The sequence below is a fragment of the Equus quagga genome, chromosome 3 (assembly GCF_021613505.1).
Source record: "Equus quagga isolate Etosha38 chromosome 3, UCLA_HA_Equagga_1.0, whole genome shotgun sequence".
NCBI classification, from domain to species: Eukaryota; Metazoa; Chordata; class Mammalia; order Perissodactyla; family Equidae; genus Equus; species Equus quagga.
Window position 1 is genome coordinate 113333150 of NC_060269.1, and position 22685 is coordinate 113355834.

General features: G+C 45.3%; 1 protein-coding gene across 1 annotated transcript; it reads right to left on the reverse strand.

The window, feature by feature from the left end:
• Window positions 1-398: 398 nt before the first annotated feature.
• Window positions 399-22140, reverse strand: SRD5A3 (steroid 5 alpha-reductase 3). The gene is made up of 5 exons (XM_046656533.1): window positions 21848-22140; window positions 13548-13690; window positions 11544-11741; window positions 8048-8182; window positions 399-7151 (listed from the first exon to the last, which is right to left on the reverse strand). Exons 1-5 carry the CDS (start codon window positions 22066-22068, stop codon window positions 6892-6894), a joined length of 957 nt encoding a protein of 318 aa, XP_046512489.1. The 5' UTR covers window positions 22069-22140; the 3' UTR covers window positions 399-6891.
• Between the last annotated feature and the right edge of the window lie 545 nt (window positions 22141-22685).

Below are 22685 nucleotides of genomic sequence, written 5' to 3' on the forward strand. Positions count from 1 at the left end.
TCAGGTTTAGGAGAGGAACAAGAAGTAAAGATAGGCTTCAAGTTGGAGAGTAATCACTGTCCTCTTCATCTTAATATTTTGAAGAATAAATGCATTTATTCTAATTTCTCACAAATGCTGCATTTCTCTTAAAAAACGTGATACAAAAAATATGTGGGTGGGATTGTTACAGTTTATGGATTCCCATGCATTTCTCTTGACTGAGTTTCATTTTATTTCCCCCTTACCTTAATGTTACTGGTTTGTTGGTGGTATAAATGCGCAATTGGATCATTATTTTTCATACATGTCGATATAAACTATGCTGAATCTTTGTAAGGTAGATATGCAATTCTGCAACAAAGTGAAGTAAGGCAGGAGACCAGTGATTTATGCAGGTAACAGTGACAATAAAAGCATTTATTTAATAAATATTTATTGAGTATCTATTATGTACCAGACACTCTTCTAGTGCTGGGGATACATCTGTGAACAAAACAATAAAAAAAATCCTGCCCTCATGTGGCTTACATTCCAGTGAGGGGAGACAGACAAAAAGTAATAAGCATAAAGTGAAAAGGCACATTGTAGAGTTTTTTTAGAAGATAGTGCATCAGTTAGCTATTGCTACAGAACAAACCAGCTCAAAACTAGGTGGCTCAAAACAATAAGTATTTATTCCTGTTCACAAGAGCAAAGGGAGATGGAAATGAGAGAGGGGGGTTAGGTTGCAACTTTAAAGAAAGGAGATCACCTTATTGAGAAGGTGACCATGATAGGCAGGCTCTTAGTTGGGCCCCAATGATCCACACCTGTCTTGTGTAAGGTCCTTCCTTTAAGTATGGGCTAGACCTGGCGACTCCCTTCTAACAAGTAGAATATGGAAAAAGTGGTGGGATGTCACTTCCAAGATTAGGTTACAAAGAGACGTGTCTTCCGTCTTGCTTGCTTCCTGTGATGGAACCTGGGTACCATGCTATGAGCTGTTCTATGGAGACACCCACATGGCTGGGAACTAAGTGGGGGGCTCCTGGCTCTTAGTTCAATAGCCCATGAGGTACTAAATCGTGCTAACAATCATCTGAGTGAGCTTGGAGGTGGGTCCTCCCTCAGTGGGTCTCACTGATGAGATCTGAGCCCTGGTGACACCTTGATGGCAGTGAATCCTTGAGGCAGAGACACCAAGTTAAGCTGTACCTGAAATTCTGACCCACAGAAACTATGAGACAGTAGATGTTTGCTGTCTTAAGCTGCTAAGATTTGCAGTGCTTTGTTACACAGCAATAGAAACTAATACAGTGACTTGAAGGAGGTGAGGGAGTTAACCATGTGGCTACCTGGGAGAAGAGCATTTCAGGCAGAGGGAACAGCCAGTGCAAAGGCCCTAAAATAGGATCATGACTGATAATGTATAAGGAACAGCAAGGAGGCCAGTGTGTAGGAAGACTGAATGAGGGTAAGAAGGAGATGAGCTGACTGGAGGCCAGCCTCATATGGGAGGCTAGTACGTTATTGTGAGAACTTTGGCCTTAATCTGAGAGAAATTGGGAGCCGTTGCAGCGTTTTAAGAGAGTAGTGACACGATCCAGGTTTTCAAAGGATCATTCTGGCTTGTGTTGAGAATCGACTGTAGGGAATAAGGCAGAAAGCAAGGAGACCAATTAGGAGTCTATTGAGGTAAGTTAGCCAAGAAATGATGGTGGCTCAGATCAAGACGGTAGTAGAGTTATGGCAACAAGGATGAATTCTGGATGTATTTTGAAGGTAGAACCACTGATCGGTTTGTGGGGTGTGAGAGAAAGAGAAGAGCCAAGGAAGACTCCATCATTTTTGGTTTGAGTAAGTAAAAAAATGGGAAGACTGTAGGTGGGTCAGGTTTGGGGGATGAGGAAAATCAGAAATCACTTTTAATCATGTCAAACTTGAGATATCTATTACACATCAAGCGGAAATGTTATGTAGGCAATTGGATATGAGTCTAGAGTTCAGGAGTGATGTTTAGGCTGGATAGATAAATGTAGTTGTCGTCGGCATACAAATAGTATTTGGTCATGAGGCTGGATGATAGCACCAAGTATGGATAGAGAAAGGGACCAAGAACTGAGAATTGGCGCACTCCGGCATAAGTCAGGAAAAAGAGAAGGAATCAGTAGAGGAAACTGGGAAGGAGCAGCCGGGGAGGAAGGAGGAAAATCCAAAGGTGTGGGGTCTTGGAGTCACTGAAGGAAAGCATCTCCAGGTGAAGGAACCACCTGCTGCCGCTGTGTTGGTGTGACACCGAGGAGCGAGCACTGGGTTTGGGATGGTCGGCGGAGACCTTTTCAAGAGCAGTGTCACTGGAGCCGTGAGGTCGAAAGAGTGGCCGGAGTGCATTTAGCAGTGAAACAAAAAGAACTGAAGCTAGAAGGAATCAAATAAAGCTTTCTAGTTTTGCTGCAAAGGAACCAGAGAAATCAGACTGTATCTGGTGAGGGAAATGGGGTTAGAAGGTTTTAAAAAGGTATTTATCTGCCGATGGGAGTGTTGAGCAAACGACACAAATTTGATGATCTAGTAGGAGGGGGAATGGCCAAGCAATGTCCTTAGGTAGACTCTAGTGTTCAAGTAGAGGGGCTGGATTTGGGTGGAAATCCAGAGAGCTTATTTATGGTTTCAGGAAAAAACTGTAAATGACTTTGAAATGAGCAAAAACTGTGGCTGTGCCCTGTCTAGCCCACTCTTCGGGCTATCTGCACCTTTCATTGTCTTTGAGCTATTTTACAACTCTTAAGTCCTAGACAATTGATAGGAATGCAAATAATTCTTTTGCATAAACATACAAATGAATTTTGTCCAATGAAGGCACAATTGATTTCCCTCCCCAGCTACAGAAGCCAGTTTTGCATCTATTAGGCAAATTCATTTTGGCATTCCTCATTATCCATATATGTGTCTGCTTTTAGGATGCTTCTCTGAACTGGTTCTAACGTCTTACTGGTTCCTTCATTACTTAATGAGCTAAATAAAATCTTTGGCACAAGTTCATTTTATATTTGTGCGAGAATCATGATTTTACATTATTTTAAAAAACAGTATCCTTCAACAATTCTAACTAGGAAAGGGAGTGTATGCGGGCACAGGTGCTTAGGGGGATGGCGGTGGTGGTCACCTGTGGAAGTTCTCTTCCAATAGCTTCGTTTTCCTGAGGACAGAGAAGCTGTAACAGCCAGCAGAGTGTGGGAGTGAATGGACGAGGGAACATTAGCATGACTGCAGCATTAAAGATCACTTGAGGTTGGTGGTCATGAATGTGAAGTGGGCTGTCAGTGGATTGTATTTCTCCAGCCAGTTTGGTTGCACAGGTGCACACACAAAGGAGGGAAAGTTGAATTTAACCAGGGTTGTGACTTTGCTAAATCAGTAGGAAAAAGCGACATAGGGAGGCAGGAGAGTTGAGGATATATGCAAAGGAATGATTATAGTGATTTACTTGGAATTTAAGCACGGTAAGCAGATAAGAGAAGACTACTGAGAGGAAAAGGACAATAAAAATGCCATGAGATCAATAGATTGGAGGTCCCAATAGGGTGGAAAGATTGTTTAAATTTCAGTACTACAACAATGAGCTGGGAAGACAGGAGTTCGTATGCAGCAAGGAAGCAAAATATTCCCTCTCCTAGTTTCATTTTCACGGTCTTTCTCAATGAGATGATTCGATGAAATCAAGTTTTGCTTTTTTCAAGAGTGAACAGAATCTGCAGACGGGCAGGGCAGCATGATGAGCAGAGTCTCTATGGAAGGTTGTGCAATTTGTCCACTGCACAGAGGACACCAGCCTGAAAGGGTGAGTCGGGCTGAGATCCAGCCTGAACTCTGCTCATTGACATGCAGCTCCAGCACCAGTGGCCTTCTGTGCCCAAAGGTTCTTGTTCCGCTATCATGGGGATGTTCCTAGAGTGATGTGTTTTCTAATTCACAGAAAGGTGCTGTGTAGGCCAGGCAGCCCTGATAAGAACCACACACGTGCTATGAGGTTTTACCCAGACGGCTGGAACCAGGCTGCAGATGGTCTTTCTGCTGAGAAATCCCTTGTGCTCTTTTGTCCTCTAAGCGCTTCAAGTGTTCAGTCTTTTTGAAGGGAGAGATCCAATATTATACTTTCTCATTATGTGCAGAGAGTAGCTCTTTATAATAGCTTTCATTTGGACAATTAAATTTTGCTTTCCCCAAACCCAACAGACGGTTTTCCAGATCATGGGTGTTTGAGAAAAACGACGCTGTGTGCGTCACGTGAATTATTTACGGATCACTGCCACCTCCACTGTTTCTTGTTCATTTATCAGAAGAATCTTAGAAGGTTAGGCTAATACAAGACGTTTATAAAAACCAGTTGAATGATTTTTGTTTCTAACGAGCAATGTGGAAGAGTGGGCAGACACTGCTTAGCTGGGTGTAAAGAATTTCTACTTGCTCATTTGCTATTTTACGGCCTTCTTCGTCTATCAGTTCCTTTTGAGATACATCCCTTGTCAGCGGACTTGAGTTTTCAGGCACCTTTAGTGATGCAGACGTTTACAGTCTCCTTACACTGTCTATCAAGCTTCATATAAAAATATCTGCAAAGGCTCTTTTTGTTTTATTGTAGGAATTCTAGCAATAACCACTCATTGAATTAAAACATAATACAGAAAACAGCATTGTGGAGACACAATAATTCACGCTCACCGAAGGCAAGCGTCAGCATAGAGCGTGAGCTACAAGTCAGGAACTTAACAAGAACAAAGGCTAATCTCAGCCCATTCATACAGTCAGCAGTTAACCCAGGGCATGCTGTTTGGATGTGGTTCAGCATCACCTCCCCTAACTTCATAGAAACTGAGAATGAAAGGTTAAGACTATTCAACCAAACCAGTGGGAAAAGCAAGACTCTAGCCCCAAGTCATTTCTGGATTATCCACGTGAGGAATGTGCACACTGGCTGTGCAGCTCTCCCTTTGGGCACATGGACTGCTGTCACGAACACAAAGAGCAATGCTGACCGTGATCTTGCAAGCACAGCACATTTCTCAACTATTCTCCATTGGTTCAGCGCTCATCACAGACCACGCTACTGTGTTCTGAACCCCTCTGAGAACATCACTACTTCCTCTTTTTGATCTTCACCTAAAAATGCAATGTTTGGGCAAAGAACAGCAGAGGAAAGTAAGAGAGATGAGGAGTGTGCTGGGGACAGCGAGGATGCTAGCGGGACCGGAACAAGGCGAGTGGGCCTGCGGACGCTTTCTCACAGCCCGATAGGGCTCTTCACAGGGGACGCCCATGACTTCAAAGTGCAATGAAATTCTACAACATCAGTCAAATTCCTACTCTAACCTAGGTATAAAATTGCACGCTAATGCAAAATACATTTTTCCCCCAAATAATTTGCTGTTAAAAATTATTCATGCCATTTGTGTGGAAATTGGGAACAAACTGCACTATGCTTTACATTTCCAGTGCAGAAAGTTTTGTACCTGAGTCCTGGTCCTGAGGATGGCAAATCTAAATGATAAAGGGAATGAATATGCCATTTGTCTGAACAGACTGAGCAAGTGACTGAAGTGGCATTTGATTGATGGGAGAGAAAATGCTCCATCAGAATTATTGTAAGAACTTTAGAATACGCTTTGATATGCACGCGTTGACAGTTAGATTAAAAAGAGTGTGAGTTTAACAGCTTTGGTTTACCACTCCAGGGACGGGGGTCAGGAGGATATTTGTAGACTGTGCGTTTGATATGTATCTTGTTAATGATGAGGTTCTTGGCCCCACTGCGTGCTGTATACTAGTGCAAAACTTTAGTACCTAGTAGACCATAATGTGACATCTGCATAAAAGCAAAAAAGTTAATACCTCAGTCAATAAGCCAGTAAATCTCACGCCGCACGAATGTGCAGTGGTTACTGTCTTGTCAGGCTATGGTATTGTTTTTCAAGTTTTTGTTTTTCTTTCATACCGTGCACTTATCTCCCTTTGATTTAATCACGGCTGTTGTCTTTAACATAAGCTATTTCAGGTGTAAACTTTATTCCTAAATGCCTTCAGATTCTATTAGCTGAAACAAACTCAGGCAGGCATTAATCCAACTTGAATAACCGCAACGAATGAGGCTGCAGCACGACCCCGTCCAGAGGGTCAGTCATTTCCACTCAGGAAGGCTTTTTAGGCATAAATATAAAAATATTTTATTTCCAAATGTTTTCACTTTTAAGGTACTCCCTTGAAAGGGATGTTAAATAAGTATCAAATAAAAGAGGTTTCAAACTTTCCGTTTGGCTGTGAGTTGAGGGGGAGACGAGTGGAAACGACCATGGATGGGCACATAACTAGAAGTCTTGGTGGTCAAATGTGAAAGTATCAACTAACTCCAACAACTCATTTTCCCTGAACCCACTGGTGTGAGATTATATATTGATGGCATTTTCAAAGGCTATTCTGCTTTTACTGAAACGCCACAGTTAGGGAGCACCTACTCTCTTGCTGATTATGTAGTCAAGTGAATTAATTTGTCCCTAAGAAGAACAAAGCCCCTGATGGCCTGATGTCTTCCTTTGGGCATGTATGAGCAGGTCTGAAGCCATCCGTATATTCCAGGTTAGTGTGCTTTCGAAGCAGCTTGGAGCAGTCTCACCTACGTTTTAGCAGTGGGTTGGTTTCATAAAGCCTCTTAGAGAGCAGACACGGCATCCCCAGGTCTGCCAGAAGTATTTCTTCTTTGGAGATTCATTTTCTTGAGGGGTACTGCTTTGCTCGTTCAGTGAAGACTCCGGGGTATAAAAAAGGAGCAGAGGGTTTCAAACAGTTCCGCAGAAACTGTACTCTGGTCTCTACACTTCGTTGTCCTTAGGAACTGAACCTGTCACCAGGTTTGCATTCTCCATGACTGAGGTGGTCTTAAAACAGAAATGGTAGGAAAGCTTTCCTATGCTTCGGGTAGGAGACAAATTTGCTTTTGTAGAATTTGTGGCTGAGGAAAGCAGACAGGGCCTGGCTGAAGAAGACGTAAGTCACCACTAGCCACCAGGTTAAGTTGTGGAGTCCAAAGGTGACGGCCATGGAAACGTAGATCATCAGCTCTGCTAAGTAGTTGGGAGAAGACACGTATTCAAACCAGTCTCCAAAGGGGATCCGGTGGTTACAGTGGATGACCACTCCTGAAACGGGAAAAGGAGACTCCGGAACAAGGGAAGTTGTGGAAACAAACTTCCACCACTTCACTCCTCAAATAACTTACAAAAACTCTTATGGAGAAAAGAGTGTCACAGACCTGTGTGTGGGCCACCATCCTGTCACACTTCCATTGCCAATCTACTACTATTTAATAAAGTCACCAGCTTTAGCTTACACTATCAACTGTAAATAAACACAATAGGAAAGCCCATTTCTCCAGCAATCCTCCAAGCTGGTAATGAAGAGCTCAGACGCCAGAGTCAGACTGCACGAGTTCAAATCCTGGCCCTACTGCTTATAAGCTGTGTAACTTCAGTTAAGTTGCTTGACCTCTCTGTGCTTCAGTTTCCTTATCTGTAAAATGAGGATAAGACTGTATCCACCTCAAGTGAGTATTGTGAAGCTATACGTAAAGTACTTAGAACAGGGCCCGGCACAAAATAAGCACTGGATAAATGTTGCATAGCACTATTCCATTTTTAATATTTCAAAAAGCCCAGTAGAAGCTGCACCTGTATAAGCCAACACAAGCTAACTAGAAAGTCCAGTGTTTTTGCTTTGGCTGGAATGATACTACTCAGCCTGGTAATACTAGTGCTCACGTGCTCGTTAGACACACAAATGCAGTGCAGGCCCCCAAAACATGGGCACAGATTAGAATCAGAGAGTGTCAGGGCTAGATGGGGATGGAGAGATCTGTGAGTACAATGCTCTCATTTTACCAACAGGAAGCTCAAGACCCAGAGAGGTGTCTTGTCAAAAGTGAGTGTTTGACAGATTAGTCAACCAATTAGGGCAGGAAGGAAGAGAATGAAGGAACAAGGACAACTAACATCGGAAGGTTAAAATCCACATGCAGTGGCTCTAAGCGAAGTCTCACCTGCTTTATTTTTCCTGAGATTGCCGAGAATGACGTGGCACTTATACTGATGGGCAGACGACCAGATGAACATCATCGTCCCGAGGATATGGAACCACCGAGCTTGCATCAAGAGATTTTTCCCTATCACATAGACTACAGAAATAAGAATTATCTTATTAGCCAACTCTGCAAAATTTCAGAGGCACAGGGAATTAAAAAATCATACAGTCAGTAGAACACAATTATCCACTTATTCTGTTCCTTGTGACTAGAAAAATTATCCCGATATAATTTCCCAAGCACAGAGAAAACACCATCTCTCTGGAGGCAAGACATACGCTCCTCAGCCGGGGTGCTTCGGTGGCTCCTGGCATGGACTCCCATAATGGACTCTCTTTCCCCTTCTTCAAATGCTTCCAGCAGAGTTCAGCTTTGTCTCCCACTCTTGTGACGTACTCTTGCATGGTGGGACGACCTTGCATTTCTGTTCCTAAGCCTGGTTTTATGTCTTCTTTCTTATATTCTGCTGTCAGGAAAATACTTCCTAAAGCAAACTCTCCCAAGCTGCCACCCTAAGCCATTGCTAGGGAGACCCCGAATGCAGAACGCTGACTCGACTGGCTCGAGCCACTGAAGAAAATCATGAGAAGAAAAGGCTGAGGGTGGGGCTTCTCAAAAAGAGGAGGAATGTCAATTGCAAGATGAAAAACAAAACAGGAGCCTTGCTGATTAGAGAGAACCCAGTCAGAGAGATTTAGTTTTAGGAGAAGAAACCCTCCAAGTGTCATCTTCCTCTTTCTTTTCCAGTTACCAGGCAGAAGGGGAGAATGCAGGTCTTCTAAGGACCTGAAGAACAGCCCCTGGCATCAGAAAAGCAAATGAAAGACTTCCTTATGATTGGCAGGAGGCACGCAGGCTAGTCAGGGACTCAGTGGAAGAAACAAATTGTCCACTCACAACAGGGAAGAGCCTGAGGCTCTGGAACCGAGAGGGAGCCCTTACAAAGCTGGTTCAGGTAAGAGAAGCAAGGAACACGCTCATCCATGTGGGTCCCTGGTGGCAGGGCTCAGCTGATGACAAACCAGAGTCCAGCACTCTCCACCTGTGTTAATTTCTTTTAAAAACTTTGCTCTATATAAACAATCTACTGTAGTCTCTTAATGTTGACTAGGTTTAGCCATTTAACTAAAAAGCTATGTTTTTACAAGTCAAGAATAAACCAAATATGAAAAATACGGTTTTAAATTGCAAGGGCTTTAAGAGCAAGTCACTGTTGAATTAAAAGTTGAAGCAAGTGTCTGGGAGTTCACAGGGAAAAAGATCTGTAAGAAGAAGTCGGAGCTAAAATGCGGGAAAGGAGGCAGGTGGAAGGCTAGTATTTACTGAGCGTCTGATCTGCATGGTGTTCAATGATTCATTTATCCATTAGTTACTTGTTGAGCGTCTGCTGAGCCTGGCACTCTCGTGGGCATGAGGGATAAACCAGTGAATATGTCAGGCAAGCTCCCAGTCCTCGCGAACTCACGTCTTAGTGGCAGGAGACAGATGGAAACAAGTAGACCAAGAACCAAGATAGTTTCAGGTAAAGATGGTCCTCTGAAGAAAACAGAACAATGTGATGGAGAGTGACTGGGGCAAGACCCAGAAGACTCCGAAGAAAAGGACACATGAAGATCTGGGGAGTCTACAGATATTCTTTCTTTTCACCTTCACAAGGACTCCCCTGAAATCAGCAGACGTCCCTAATTATACATGAAGGTTCTAGGTTCAGAGAAGTTCAATGAGCCTGAGTTCAGACTCAGGCCCACCTGAGCCCATTGTTATTTCTATCAGACCCTGAAGTTGGCAGATGCCTCAGTGTTCTCTCCCAATGGATTCCTGAAACCAGTTCTTCCCATATTGTTCCAAATGACCACAGACGACCTCTTGAAGGACAAGTAAGTGAAACAGAAGACAGCTTCAGAAAGGACTATCTAGAAAGTTCTTTTTGTGGGTGCCTCAGCTGCCTTTCCTTGGCTAATTACACAGGAGGGAGGGCAGAAGTCGGGGTCCAGCCAGTAGTGGAATCTCCAGAAGAGACACATAAATGCCAATGGAACTAACAGACCAACAGCTGGTGGGTTAACAAAGAGCTTTGGAAAGTTCCTTTGGGTGGAAAACCCGGTACTGTCGACCAGGAATGACAACTCAAACCATGACATGGGCTGCACATGAAGACCACAGCAGAAAGATCAGGAAGGAAAGCTGACTTGATGAAGTTCAGAGGAATCAGATGGAGAGAATGCTGGCTGAGAGGCTGGAACCAACAAATAATTCATGAATTGAGAAAGATCGTCAATGAGTTGTACTCTAAAATCAGGCCTCAGGTCATCAGGCCTTGAGTTGTTCTACAGCCACAGAGAGAGGACCTTCAAGGGACACTCTGACACTGAAATCGAACCTGAGGAGAAAGCTTGTTCACTGAGGACCGGAAATATCTAGACCTCGGACTCAATTTACTAGGGTGGACAGGAGGACAGCTTTAGGAAATATGGAGCCTTTGACTCAGAGAAAAGTCACAGAATGATCTACCCTACAGTGTCTGGGCTGTGGATACCCAGGCCACAAGGTGAAGTTAACCTCAGCACTAAAAACTCATTTCATTCACCCAAAATGACCTGAATTTTTTATAATTAAGCATACCCTGTTTTTACAAAAATGACAGTCATATATGTTAGACATTCATCCCCTCCCCCACAAACCCACTTCATTTCCTCCTCATAAACCAAGGTCATGACTTTGCTTCCCTCTTCCTGGCCAGTGAGAGCTCAGACAAGTTAAGACACAATTTTGATTTACCACAATACTTTTTTTTTACTCAGGCTGCCTCACTTGAAGAAAAGCTTTCTTATCATGGGAACAATCACAAGAACTAAGCAGCAAGAAAATGGCTCCCTACTCCTTCTTCAAATCACAGCTATTCACCACAAGCCCGGGCACCCCTGCCTCCTCTGATTTTCTATGATTTAACGTCTCCTTCCCCTGCCCTCACCCCTCACCCTTCCACACACGCACCCCAGCGTGACTGAGGCTTTGGTGAGGCAACTTTCCTTGCTGACCTTTTCTCCTGTTCTCAACTGTCTCCTGCTTCCTGTTCACCTCTTGACCACTAACTCTCTCTCTCTCCAGACTAACTCCACACGGGTTCACTGACTTCAATCTCACTGAGGGAACCTCACATCCCATTTCTTCATTCTTAACTGAAGCCTCCTGGATACTTTGCACTTTGCTCTCTTTACTGAAGGCATTACTGCTTATGTTGGTGTCTTTCAGGTTTTAGCAGTTATGGTTAATGTGTATACCCCTGGGAATGTTGACTTCTTAAATCCACTGTTAGAGACCGCACTCCTCAAATGCCAAGTGGACTGAGCAGGTCTCTTCCTTTCAAACTTTCATAATGCTGGGTGGAGCGCTTCACCTGGAGAGTACCTCATACAGCCAGTGACTCAGCTAGCAGACCCCAGGGACCACTCACCATTCCCGCCGTCCATTGGCACTTGGCTCAGCACAGTCAGGCCAACGAGGACATAGTAGACAAGTCCAAAACAGTACTGCACGACGTGAATCATGACATTGGAGAAGACACTGACATAGAAGCACTCGAAGAGTCTTCGCAAGCTGTGTAGCCACAGAAATACTAATACCAAGAATGCAGACAGCGCCAGCTCGCCTTCTGCAATTCAGAAGGCAACACGTTCAGCAACTCTCTTCTGGGATTAATCCAAAGTTATGTTTTTCCCTACTGTTAAACAGAGTATTAAACAAGATGAGAGCTAGGAAAGAGCCCTAGAAATCATCCAGTCTAACACCTTTCCTTTTTAGCAACGAGGAAAGGGGCCAAGTGAAGTCAAGGAACTTGGCTCAAGGTTACATGGTAAGCTAGTGAGAGCCGGGACAAACTCAGGTCTCTTGACTCTGCCTCGTCATGTGGAGGGTTTCCAGGCCACGTGGCCAACACTGTGAAGCGGTCTGTGGACTCAGAACCCAGGGCCTGTGGATGTCTGGTCCCTGGCTCTAATGGCCAGATGAAAATGACTTCTGAGCAAGCCCACCTGGGGGGATGCCTCGGCTCAGGGGTGACCAAATACACAAGCACCCACAGAGGCAGAAAAGGGGGCAGGAACACTTATGCATGTAACTCTTTTTCCCATGTTAAAAAAAAAGAAACTATACTTTTAGGGGACTGTGGCCTTGAGATCTATCTTCCTACCTGTGTCTCACCCCTCTGCCCCAAAAGAAGTCAGAAGAGATGCTAGTTTTCAAAATGACAGAAAACTTAGTTGTTTTTTTAAATGACTGTCTCTCTCACACAGACACACACATGTTGTAAGGATACAGCTTAATGAAGTCTTACAAACTAAACCAACACATCCCACCCATAGAACCAGCACCTGGATTAAGAACCAGAACAGGACCGGCACCTCGTTGTGTTCCCTTCCAGGCACTGCCCCTCCCACCACCCCCACGGGCAAGATGTTTCCTGGTTTCCATCAGCCTAGATTAGCTTTGCCTGTTTTTGTATTTTAAATATAGTAAAACCTAGTTTAACTCTTTAGGAATAGGTTAAAACAAACAACCAAATAAAACTCACAATCAACCCTCCACATACCAGAACCCCAGCCAGGCCCCCAGCAAACAGACGAAGAAAGTTTTAACCCACGTAGTAGAATTTGCTAAGTACCCTCCCCTCCCAATTAGGATTTGCAGAGTTTTCCCTTCTGACTGTCATCTTTTACAAGTTCCTCTGGTTAAACAGAAAAGGATTGTTCCTAGGGAGCCAGTGGTTTGGCTGCTGGAACAAAGCATGGAGATAGCACCAGAACGATCTGTTTCTAATTCTGCCCCTCAGTCTCTGCCTGACATTAACTGAGGCCACTTCAGGATTTTCAGCTTTAATTCCTTATTTCAAAAATTGTTCTATGTATCCTTTATCTGAGGCAGATTTAAAGGCTACTTTGTAATCATCTGGTCAACAATTGCAGTCAATTTTATTACATAACCCAAGCCTTAGAGCCTAACAAACATTTTAAACTGGTGATCAAAAAGTTAATTTGCTATCAAATTTCTGGAGTTCTGAGACATGACTTTGGTTGGAACTATATAAATGATAAATGTTTCAGGGCAAACCTGAGGATCCTAAAAGCTTTTTCCCCTTAAGTGTAAAGACTTCTGTATGAATGCATCAACAGTACTAAAAACATTGGAGGGAGATCAGCCCTTCCTGTATGCAGCCCAGCACTCGCGGGACAGGCAGGGATGCAGAGTTAACTCTGGGCTCTGCCATGATCTCAGCGAAGGCCTGGGGACACCCTCTGGGATGGCTATGAACCACAGAGAACTCTCTTCGCCCCACCTTCCACTTCCCAGGCCGCGCGGAGGAGAAGCCTGAGCGTGGCTGGGAGACATGGAGAACAGCCCCCTGCAGGCAGAAAAGGCAGGAGGACGACGCAAGGGTCTAATTAGCTGGGGGAGTCCTTACCCTGGAATTGCGCAGCCCCAAGAATTCTGAGCAAGCCATGAAGCCAGTTTGGAAAAGGCGCTCCCAGGAACAGAGATTGTGTAAGGTGCCAAAGCAGGAAGCCGTTCCACAGCACGGAGATGATATAGAAGTGACAAAAATACCTGCGCAGGGAACAAATCAGGTCACAGTCAGGGCGGATCCACTGTAAGCCAGTATGCAGGAAGGCAATTTTTAGTTTCTCTAGCCTCTTCGCCCCATTCCCCTGGTACAGTGCTGCTCTTTAAGACAACCCAAATCCTGCGGGTGTTCAGATTTTTAAAATTTCCTTTCAGATGATGGGACTGGTTAACTCATTGGAAAAAGAGGCCTCCTGAGGTTAAAAACATGCCTGACCTTGTTAAAGTTAGATTGAGAGTCAATTAGCAATCTCTCTTACCTCTGGCTAAGGGGATCAGGCACAAGTTCCAAGACAGGGGGCCCCAGGCCCTGGCAGAGAGAGCTGAGACGGTGCTAACACCAGCCAAATCTGTAGAAGATTTCTAAATCTAGAGCAATATTGCTGCAATAGCCACACAAGTGTTACACAAGATTTGCACAATCACAGGCTCTCAGAGCTGTACGAAATCTGTGAGGTTTTCTGATTCAGGGTTTTTCTAAATTGTGTTGACCGAAATTACTTTTATAATAAGATGACAAATAACTCATAAACCTAGGTATCCACTCCTGATGGTTACAGCTCTCATACTACAAGTACAGTGCCTATTTTGCAATCAACAGTTACAAATGAAATACAAATAAAACCAAAAGCAATAAAAAAATTGCAATTAGCATCTTGCAACGTTAATTTCATGTGAATGATGTTGGTTTGCTGAAACGAAATCACCTAATACGGCACAAGGGCCTAACCCAGGTTCTTTTGAGGTCTGTTTACCTATGCTTTTCCTACTCTTTTTCTCTGTTTAAACCAATTCGAAACCTTTCTGCCTCTGCAAGGGGCCCGGTCATCTGGCCTTCCCTGGGCTTCGATGCATCATGTGCCTATATTAAGTACCCCTCTGTCGTCTCATTGTGACAAAGTAAGACGACCTGGAGTCAAGAGACTAAACATAAACTCAGGGACTCCTCTTCCAGATGACCCAGAATGAGCTGAGACCAGAACTCACAGCCCCCCAGACCAAGCCCACAACCCAGTCCGACAAACGCTGATCTAATCTGATCATTCCAGAGCAACTCACTTAATTCTCCCAACTACTGTTACAGATTCTCTCACTGGGTCTGCCCTCTCTGAGTCATCGTCTTATTCCCGGATCTTCTCCAGGCTCAAGAGATTAGTTTTCTCAAAAGTTCATGCATCAGCGTCAACTCCACCCCCTCCTTCCCACCCACAGGCTGCTCGCCTTTGGTTTTGCCTTCCAGGGTCTTCCTTAAGACACACTTCCTAGACCTGAGCCCAGGTACGGCCTGAGCCACAGGAGCAGAGCAGAGTGTCAGAGCACTTGGCTCTGGGGGTCCCACGGAAAAGGGAGGGGCTGGCTTCTGAAGACCAACTTCTGGGCCAGCCACTTTACCTACTCCATTTTTTCACAAATATTTATTGAGCACTTAGAACTTGCCAGACAATGTTCTTGGAGGAAGGAGCAAAGACCAGGTCCCGGCCTTGATGAATTTCCCTTTCAGTGGACAGTCAACAAAGGAACCTGGAGACATGGTGGCGTGTAACACTGGGTGAGGGGCAGAGAGGGGGCAGGGGGCAGGCCATTCTGGATGGGTGGTCAAGGACGGCCTCTCTGGAACTGACATTTGGCCAGAATGAGTAACCCCTGTGAATTTCTGGGGAAGAATTTTCCAGGCAGAGGAACTGACGACCACAAAGCCCCTGAGGAACAATGAAGGACGCCTGTCTGGAGAGGGGTGAGGTGAGGTGGGGGGCAGTGCCTGTATGGAGAGGGGTGAGGTGAGGTGGGGGGCAGCGCCTGTATGGAGAGGGGTGAGGTGAGGTGGGGGGCAGCGGCTACAGGGGCTGGTAAGGACACTGGCTTTTATTAAGTGTGATGGGAAGCCCTTTGAGCAGACTGCCTTGAAGGAATAATTTATGTTTTAAAAATCCTCCTGGCTGATGGAGAAGTTCTAGAGATGGATAGTGGTGATGGCTGCACAACAATGTGAATGTACTTAAAGCCACTGAGCCGTACACTCCAAGACTGTTAAAACGGTAAATGTTATGTCATGCATATTTTAACAAACATAAAAAGAGCATTCCTCATTCATTTCACTCTTCTTTAAGTGGAAAAAAAAGAAATCCCTCTGCTAACTAGGTGGAGAACAGTCTAGTTGCGGGGAGACCAGTTCAGATGATTTCACTTTCATCTTCACAATCCTGCACAGTTTCTGTGGTTAGCTTCATGTGGCAGATGAGAAAACTAAGGTTCAGAAAAAACAACATCTTATTCAAGGTCACACAGTAAGTGGCAGACTTGATCTGATGACTCTGAGGTTAAAATCACACCGCTGAGCCCCTACTCACACAATCAGGTTGCCTGAACCTGCTTTTCCAGCCCTATGTTACACACGCCAATCTATACCACACCTAGAGGCAACCCGGTGGCTCAAGATACCACATCTTGGTGGGTGCTACTCGGGCCATGGTGTTTTCCTTTTTTTGAGGAAGATTGGCTCTGAACTAATATCCGCTGCCAATCCTCCTCTTTTTGCTGAGGAAGCCTGGCCCTGAGCTCACATCCATGCCCATCCTCCTCCACTTCATATGTGGGACGCCTACCACAGCATGGCTTGATAAGCGGTGCCATGTCCACACCTGGGATCAGAACCAGCAAACCCCGGGCTGCCGAAGTGGAGCATGCAAACTTAACCACTACGCCCCTGGGCCAGCCCCAAGGGCTGTGGTGTTTTGATTCACAGGCAGACTGCTATTCTTTTTTGTACTTTTTGTACATTCTCTTGTCCTGCTTGCCTCATTTCCCTCTACAGGAAACATGCTCTACTCTTTATAAATTTCTCGCTTTTTAAAAAGACCCAGCTTTAGCTTCAAACTAGAGATCTAAAAACTCCACTTGTTTCTGTTGTAAATATTCTTCCTCTCTTGCCTTCCTGGGCCCTGTGCTTCACTGTGGCACCATTTGCCGAGCCCCTGGGGACAGGAATACAGTGATCCTTACCTAACACAGGGCTCGGCACCGAGCAAGCACTCCTTTGATTCAACAAACATTTTTTGTTTTTCTTATAAGCCAACAACTGCTCTAGGCTCTAGGCATACAGCACTGAACACGACAGACAATTCCTGCCCTCATGGAGTTTCTACTCACGCGCAAAAGTAAATTTCACAGCATGTGAGTAGGATATAATTGCTACTGAGAAAACTACAGCTGGGAAGAGAAGGAATGCCAGGGATGGTAGAATCATACTTCTAAACAGAGTGGATAGGGCATGTCTCAATGAGAAAGTAATATATGAGCAGAATTATAGGAAGTGACGGCATAAACCATGTGACTATTGTGGGAAGAGCTCTCCAGGCAGCAGGAACAGACAGTGCAAAGGCCCTGAGGTGGGAGAGAGGACTAGCAGAGAGGCCCGGGAGACCAGACTAGAACCATACAGGAGGCAAATTACAGGAGACAAAGTCAGGGAGATGGTGGGGACAAGACTGTGTAGGGTCTCGGGGCCTTCCTGTGAGTGAGTTGTAAGCCACTGGATAGTTCTGAGCCAGGAGGCATGATCTGACTTAATATGTATTTGCTGATTGCCAGAACTGATCCCAGGCCCAGTTAGGGAACAAACGTTTGTCGAGTTCTGACCAGGGTCTGCCAGGTGCTAAGTGCTTTAATGTCATCACCGCCTATATGACAAGCAGGTGCTGTTATGCTCACACAGTCCATACCACCACCTCCGGCCTGGACCACCACCACAGCCTCTTTTCCAGCCTTCTCCGCACACAGGCTAGTCATCCTTTCAAAACATAAACCACATAAACCCACGCCCGCCCCGTTCCCATCCTAAAGCCAGCAGCGGTTTTCTACACACTCAGAACAAAGCCTTATCTCCACCCTGGCCTGTGAGCTGTGCCCCACCCCTCCCTGACTAGCCTTCGTGTTGCCACCCCCACCCCCATCTTGCTCATGATCCAGGAACCTGGCTGGATTTCCTCTGAGGCACTTATCACCATCTGAAACTATCTCGCATGTTTTACAAGTCTTGTTTACATATTCACACATAATATCAGATGGAACATAAGCTCCGAGAAGCCTAGAGCAGCTCCTGGCACATGGTAGGTACTCTCTGGCTAAATATGAATGAAAAAGAGGGTATCTCATCTGAAGCTACTCTCAGAGTAAGCAGTCAAGTTTATCAACAAAGCAATTAAACCTAATACTTCTTTTTTAAAAATTCCTTCAAAACATATTGATCCAGGACCTTATTGTTAATCCTGAGGCATTGAGCCAGAAATATGGTAACAAACAAGACAAATGTAAATGCACGGAAAGTTTATAGTCTAAAACAGGAGTTCTTTTCTTTTTTTTTTTTGCTGAGGAAGATTTGCCTGAGCTAACATCCACTGCCAGTCTCCTTTTTGTATGTGAGCCGCTGCCACAGCATGGCCACTGACAGATAGCGGTGTAGGTCCGCATCCAGAAACTGGGCCTGGGCCACTGAAGGGGAGCATGCCAAATTTAACCACTAGGCCACCAGGGCTGGCCCTAGAGCAGCAGTTCTTAACATTTTTCTTCCATGGACCCCTTTGGCAGTCTGGTGAAAGCTATAGGCCACATCTCAAAATGTTACTATAAGCATAAAATATACAGGGATTACAAAAGAAACCAATTATACTGAAATATAGGTAACAACTCTAACGCACAAATTTGTGATATAGTAATAGATGTGCTTCTTAACTGATGTATCAAATAACAAGATCTAGTGGTGAATAACTACAATATTCTTGTAGGGATGGAAATAACATTTTGAGGTCTTGTCAATATTTTTTTTTTGAGGAAGATTAGCCCTTAGCTAACTACTGCCAATCCTCCTCTTTTGCTGAGGAAGACTGGCCCTGAGCGAACATCCATGCCCATCTTCCTCTACTTTATACGTGGGACGCCTACCATAGCATGGCTTTTGCCAAGTGGTGCCATGTCCACACCCGGGATCCAAACTGGCAAACCCTAGGCCACAGAGAAGCAGAATGTGTGAACTAACTTAACCATTGTGCCACCAGGCCAGACCCTCGTCAATATTTTTAATGTACTACAAAAAAAATCTGTCACAAAATTGCAAGTACTGCTACTTCTACTGTGCTTTGTTGATTACATACATCATTAAGGAAATACTGGATTTCAGGTAGAGGTTAGTGAAATAAAGATGCAATTTTCTTCCAATCCGGGTTTGCCCTGAATTCTATCCATGGATCCCCTGGGCCTCCGGTTAGGACTCCTGAACCCCAGTGGGGAAAGTCCAGACGGCTCTCTTTGCCTCTAGAACTCAATGCAACTGCAATGTTTTGATATCATTTTCAAATTTTAGAAACAGGAGAAGTACTTCCATACAGCCTATGCAAGTCAAGAGCGTCATGACTCACGTTCGAGGTCTCGTATTTATTCAGACTTTCTGGGAAATTAAAACTCTAGGAACCAAAAAGAAAACAAGAAAAGCAACCATTGCCTTAAAATCTACCAGATAGAGGTAATGGAATCAAACATTCCATGAACTGAGTTGAGGTTTTATTCTTGCCTCCTTGGGAAAAAATAATCCCAAACAAAATTACCTAAGTACTGTCTTAGGTGCAGAACATGACTTACAGCTGCCTGTTTCCACGTGTAAAACGTACACGCTTATTTTCACTCTTATGAGTACTACTGAATTTTGTACCAAAAAAACATTTAAATATAGCATCTAGACATTTTTGCCTTTCATTATGGGCCTGGATTTGCTGTACCTTCTCCAGCAGTAAAAGAAAGGTTTAATTTAGAAAAAAAAGCAAAACAAAACACCATGGGAGGTTCTACTCCAGAATTCTGGAAGAAGAAAAAGGCATAAATTATTTCATAATATAGTAGAAATCACAAGAAACCCCAAGAGTACCAACTGTGGTAGTAATGAAAAAGAAAGGTACCAAGAGTGTTTCTTAGCAGTCACATAATGACAGACCTGAGTAGTAACAGGTGGGGTATGAGAGCCAGAGAAACCACCTGAAACGTGTCCTTTAATCCACGGACACTAGCATCTTTTCCAAAATTCAGAAAATAAATTGTTAGAATTCACACTAAAAGAAATAATTTTTTTCTTCACTTTCTAACACTAAAAAAATGACTATCTAGAAATGCCACTGCTATAAAATAGAAAAGGACTTACTGCAATCAAACCTGATTAAAAATAGGATGACAGGTGATTTTTGCTTAAAAATAGCCTCTAAGAAATAGGAGATTTGGGCTGGCCTAATGGCTTAGCGGTTAAGTTTGCAGATTCTCGGCGGCCCGGGGTTCACCAGTTTGGATCCTTGGTGTGGACCTACACACCACTTGGCAAGCCATGCTGTGGCAGGTGTCCTACATATAAAAAAATAGAGGGAGATGGGCACAGATGTTAGCTCAGGGCCAGCCTTCCTCAGCAAAAAGAGGATTGGCAGCAGATGTTAGCTCAGGGCTAATCTTCCTCAAAAAAAAAAAGAAATAGATTTAATCATCTTGTCTTGAAGACTTCTTCTTCCTCCCAGGGCCTCATTCCCTTTACCCTTCCTCAGAATGACCTGATGCTCCCTTCTCAGTGTTAACACCTGATGGATCTTTCTCCAAAAGTCAAAGTGGGGGATTACTCACGTCTCAGAAGCCAAGTTATACTTAGCCCATCTTTTTGTTTTTCCACTGGGAAACATTGGCCTAAGCTAACATCTGTTGCCAATCTTCCTCTTCTTTTGGCCTCCCCAAGACCCCAGTACAGGGTTGGGTATTCTAGTTGTAAGTCCTTCTAGTTCTGTGTGAGCCATCACCACAGCATGGCTACTGACAGACCAGTGGTGTGTGGTTCCCTGCCCAGAACCCGGTGATGGCCCCCTAAGTGGAGCCAGCAAAACTTTGACCACTAGGTCATTGGGGCTGGCTGTACTTAGTCGCTGTCTTGTCTGCAGACCTGTGCACTGCCCATGGGAGGTTTAAGCCATATCCCAGGCGTTTTAATACATCAGAAACCCTATCACATTCCTCCAGATTCCTTCCTAAATACCAACTTAAGCTGCATCTTAGGGGCTGGCCCGGTGGCTCTGCAGTTAAGTGCACATGTTCCACTTCGGCAGCCCGGGATTCGCCGGTTCAGATCCTGGGTAAGAACATGGCACCGCTTGGCACATCACGCTGTGGTAGGTGTTCCACATATAAAGTAGAGGAAGATGGGCACAGATGTTAGCTCAGAGCTGGTCTTCCTCAGCAAAAAGAGGAGGATTGGCAGCAGTTAGCTCAGAGCTAAGCTTCCTCAAAAAAAAAAAAAAAAGAATATACAACTATGTACTGGGGCGCTTTGGGGAGAAAAAGGAAATAAATAAAACCTTTTAAAAAAAAAGATGCATCTTAAAGATAGAAAAGCCACTGCTACAAGTGTTTGCCTGACTCTTCCCAGCTATATTCTTAATTCAAAGTAAAAAACAAAACCCAACTATAACAAGCCTTACAATTTCTCAAAGAATTCTATTTAAGCCCTAACGATTTAATCTTTCGTTGAAGTAGGTTACGAAATTTGTTGAAAGTCAAACGAAGCTTCCGGATCAAGTTTGCCTAAAACGTGCCATTTTAGGCCACATTTTCCAGAGGTACCTGCCAAGGTGCGGATTAGGAGGATCGGTGCGGCCGAAGGAGGTGGCCCCAGTGTGGTGACCAGCGTCTCACCCTTCGTCCTAACAGTGAGGGTTGGGGGTACAAATAGGGGAAACCGAGGCGCGAAGGGGAGGGGGCGGGGGGAGGGAAGGGCTGCCTTCATTTCTACTGAATTCCGGTGACCTCAAGTTAGATTATGAGCCCCCAGAATGCAGGGGAAGGGCAAAGAGGGAATTGGGGGACAAGGGAGACTTTAATTTGCCGCCTGGAGACCAGGCCTAAATTAGGAATTGCTGCCATTAAAAGACTCCGTGCGGCCACAAGTTCACGATCCTGCGACCTGGGCTGGTGCGCGGCTCAGCTTCCTCGGTGGCGGCCGCCACTCCGCCCCCAGGGCCACGCTGCGGACGCAGGACCCGTCTGGGCCTCCGGGGCCGGTCCGCGCCGGGCCTTCCCCCGGCTCTCTGCGCCTTGGCAACCGGGGCACGCGCCCGGGGGTGCGGTTACCTCTTGGGGACATCAAAGGCCCGGCAGGCGGCGGGGCGCGGCGGGCCCCCGAGCTTGGTTTTCCCATAACGGATCAGGTCCTGGAAGAGCGCGCAGCCCGGGAGCAGGCCGTGTGGCACGAGCTGCAGGAGCAGGGTCAGCAGGAAGGCGGCGGCCAGCGTGAGCCACACAGCGCGCAGCGGGCTCAGCGCCGCGAGCTCGGCCCCCGCCCAGGGAGCCATGGCCCGCGCGTCCCGCTGCCTCGCTTCCGGGCCCCACGGCCGCCGGCGCAGCAGCCGGCACTCGCGCGCCTCACGCCGCTCGCAGCCGGGCGGGACGTCTGTGACGCGGCGGGGGGCGGGGCCGCTCGGCTCCAACCGGGACTCGCCCCCGAGGCGGATGCGCCGGCCGGACCAGCGGATTCGCGGGTCGGGGTCACGCTGGTCACTCTGTGTCCCTGATCTAACCCAGGGATGCCTAGTGATTCAACAGTGTACGTCCCAGAAGCGAAACTAACAAGAGCACGTGTAAGTCTGCGCCGCGGCATTGTTTTCTATGGAAAAATGAAAACAACCCTGAATGTTCCTGTTATTTAGCTAAATTATGGTACGGTAACGCGTTGGAATATCATGCCGCTGCTAACATGATAATTATGAAGACTGTAGAAACACGGAAAGCTATTTATGATAACTGAAACAGGTTAAGTGAAAAAAACCCGACTATAAAATGCATAGCTGTTATTGCAAACACCTATATTAATATCGAAGTGTGGATGTATGGATTCACAAGTAAAAATGGCAAGTAATAGGATATATTGGGGTATATGAGGAAACCATGTGGTGTAAACCTAATTCGGCCT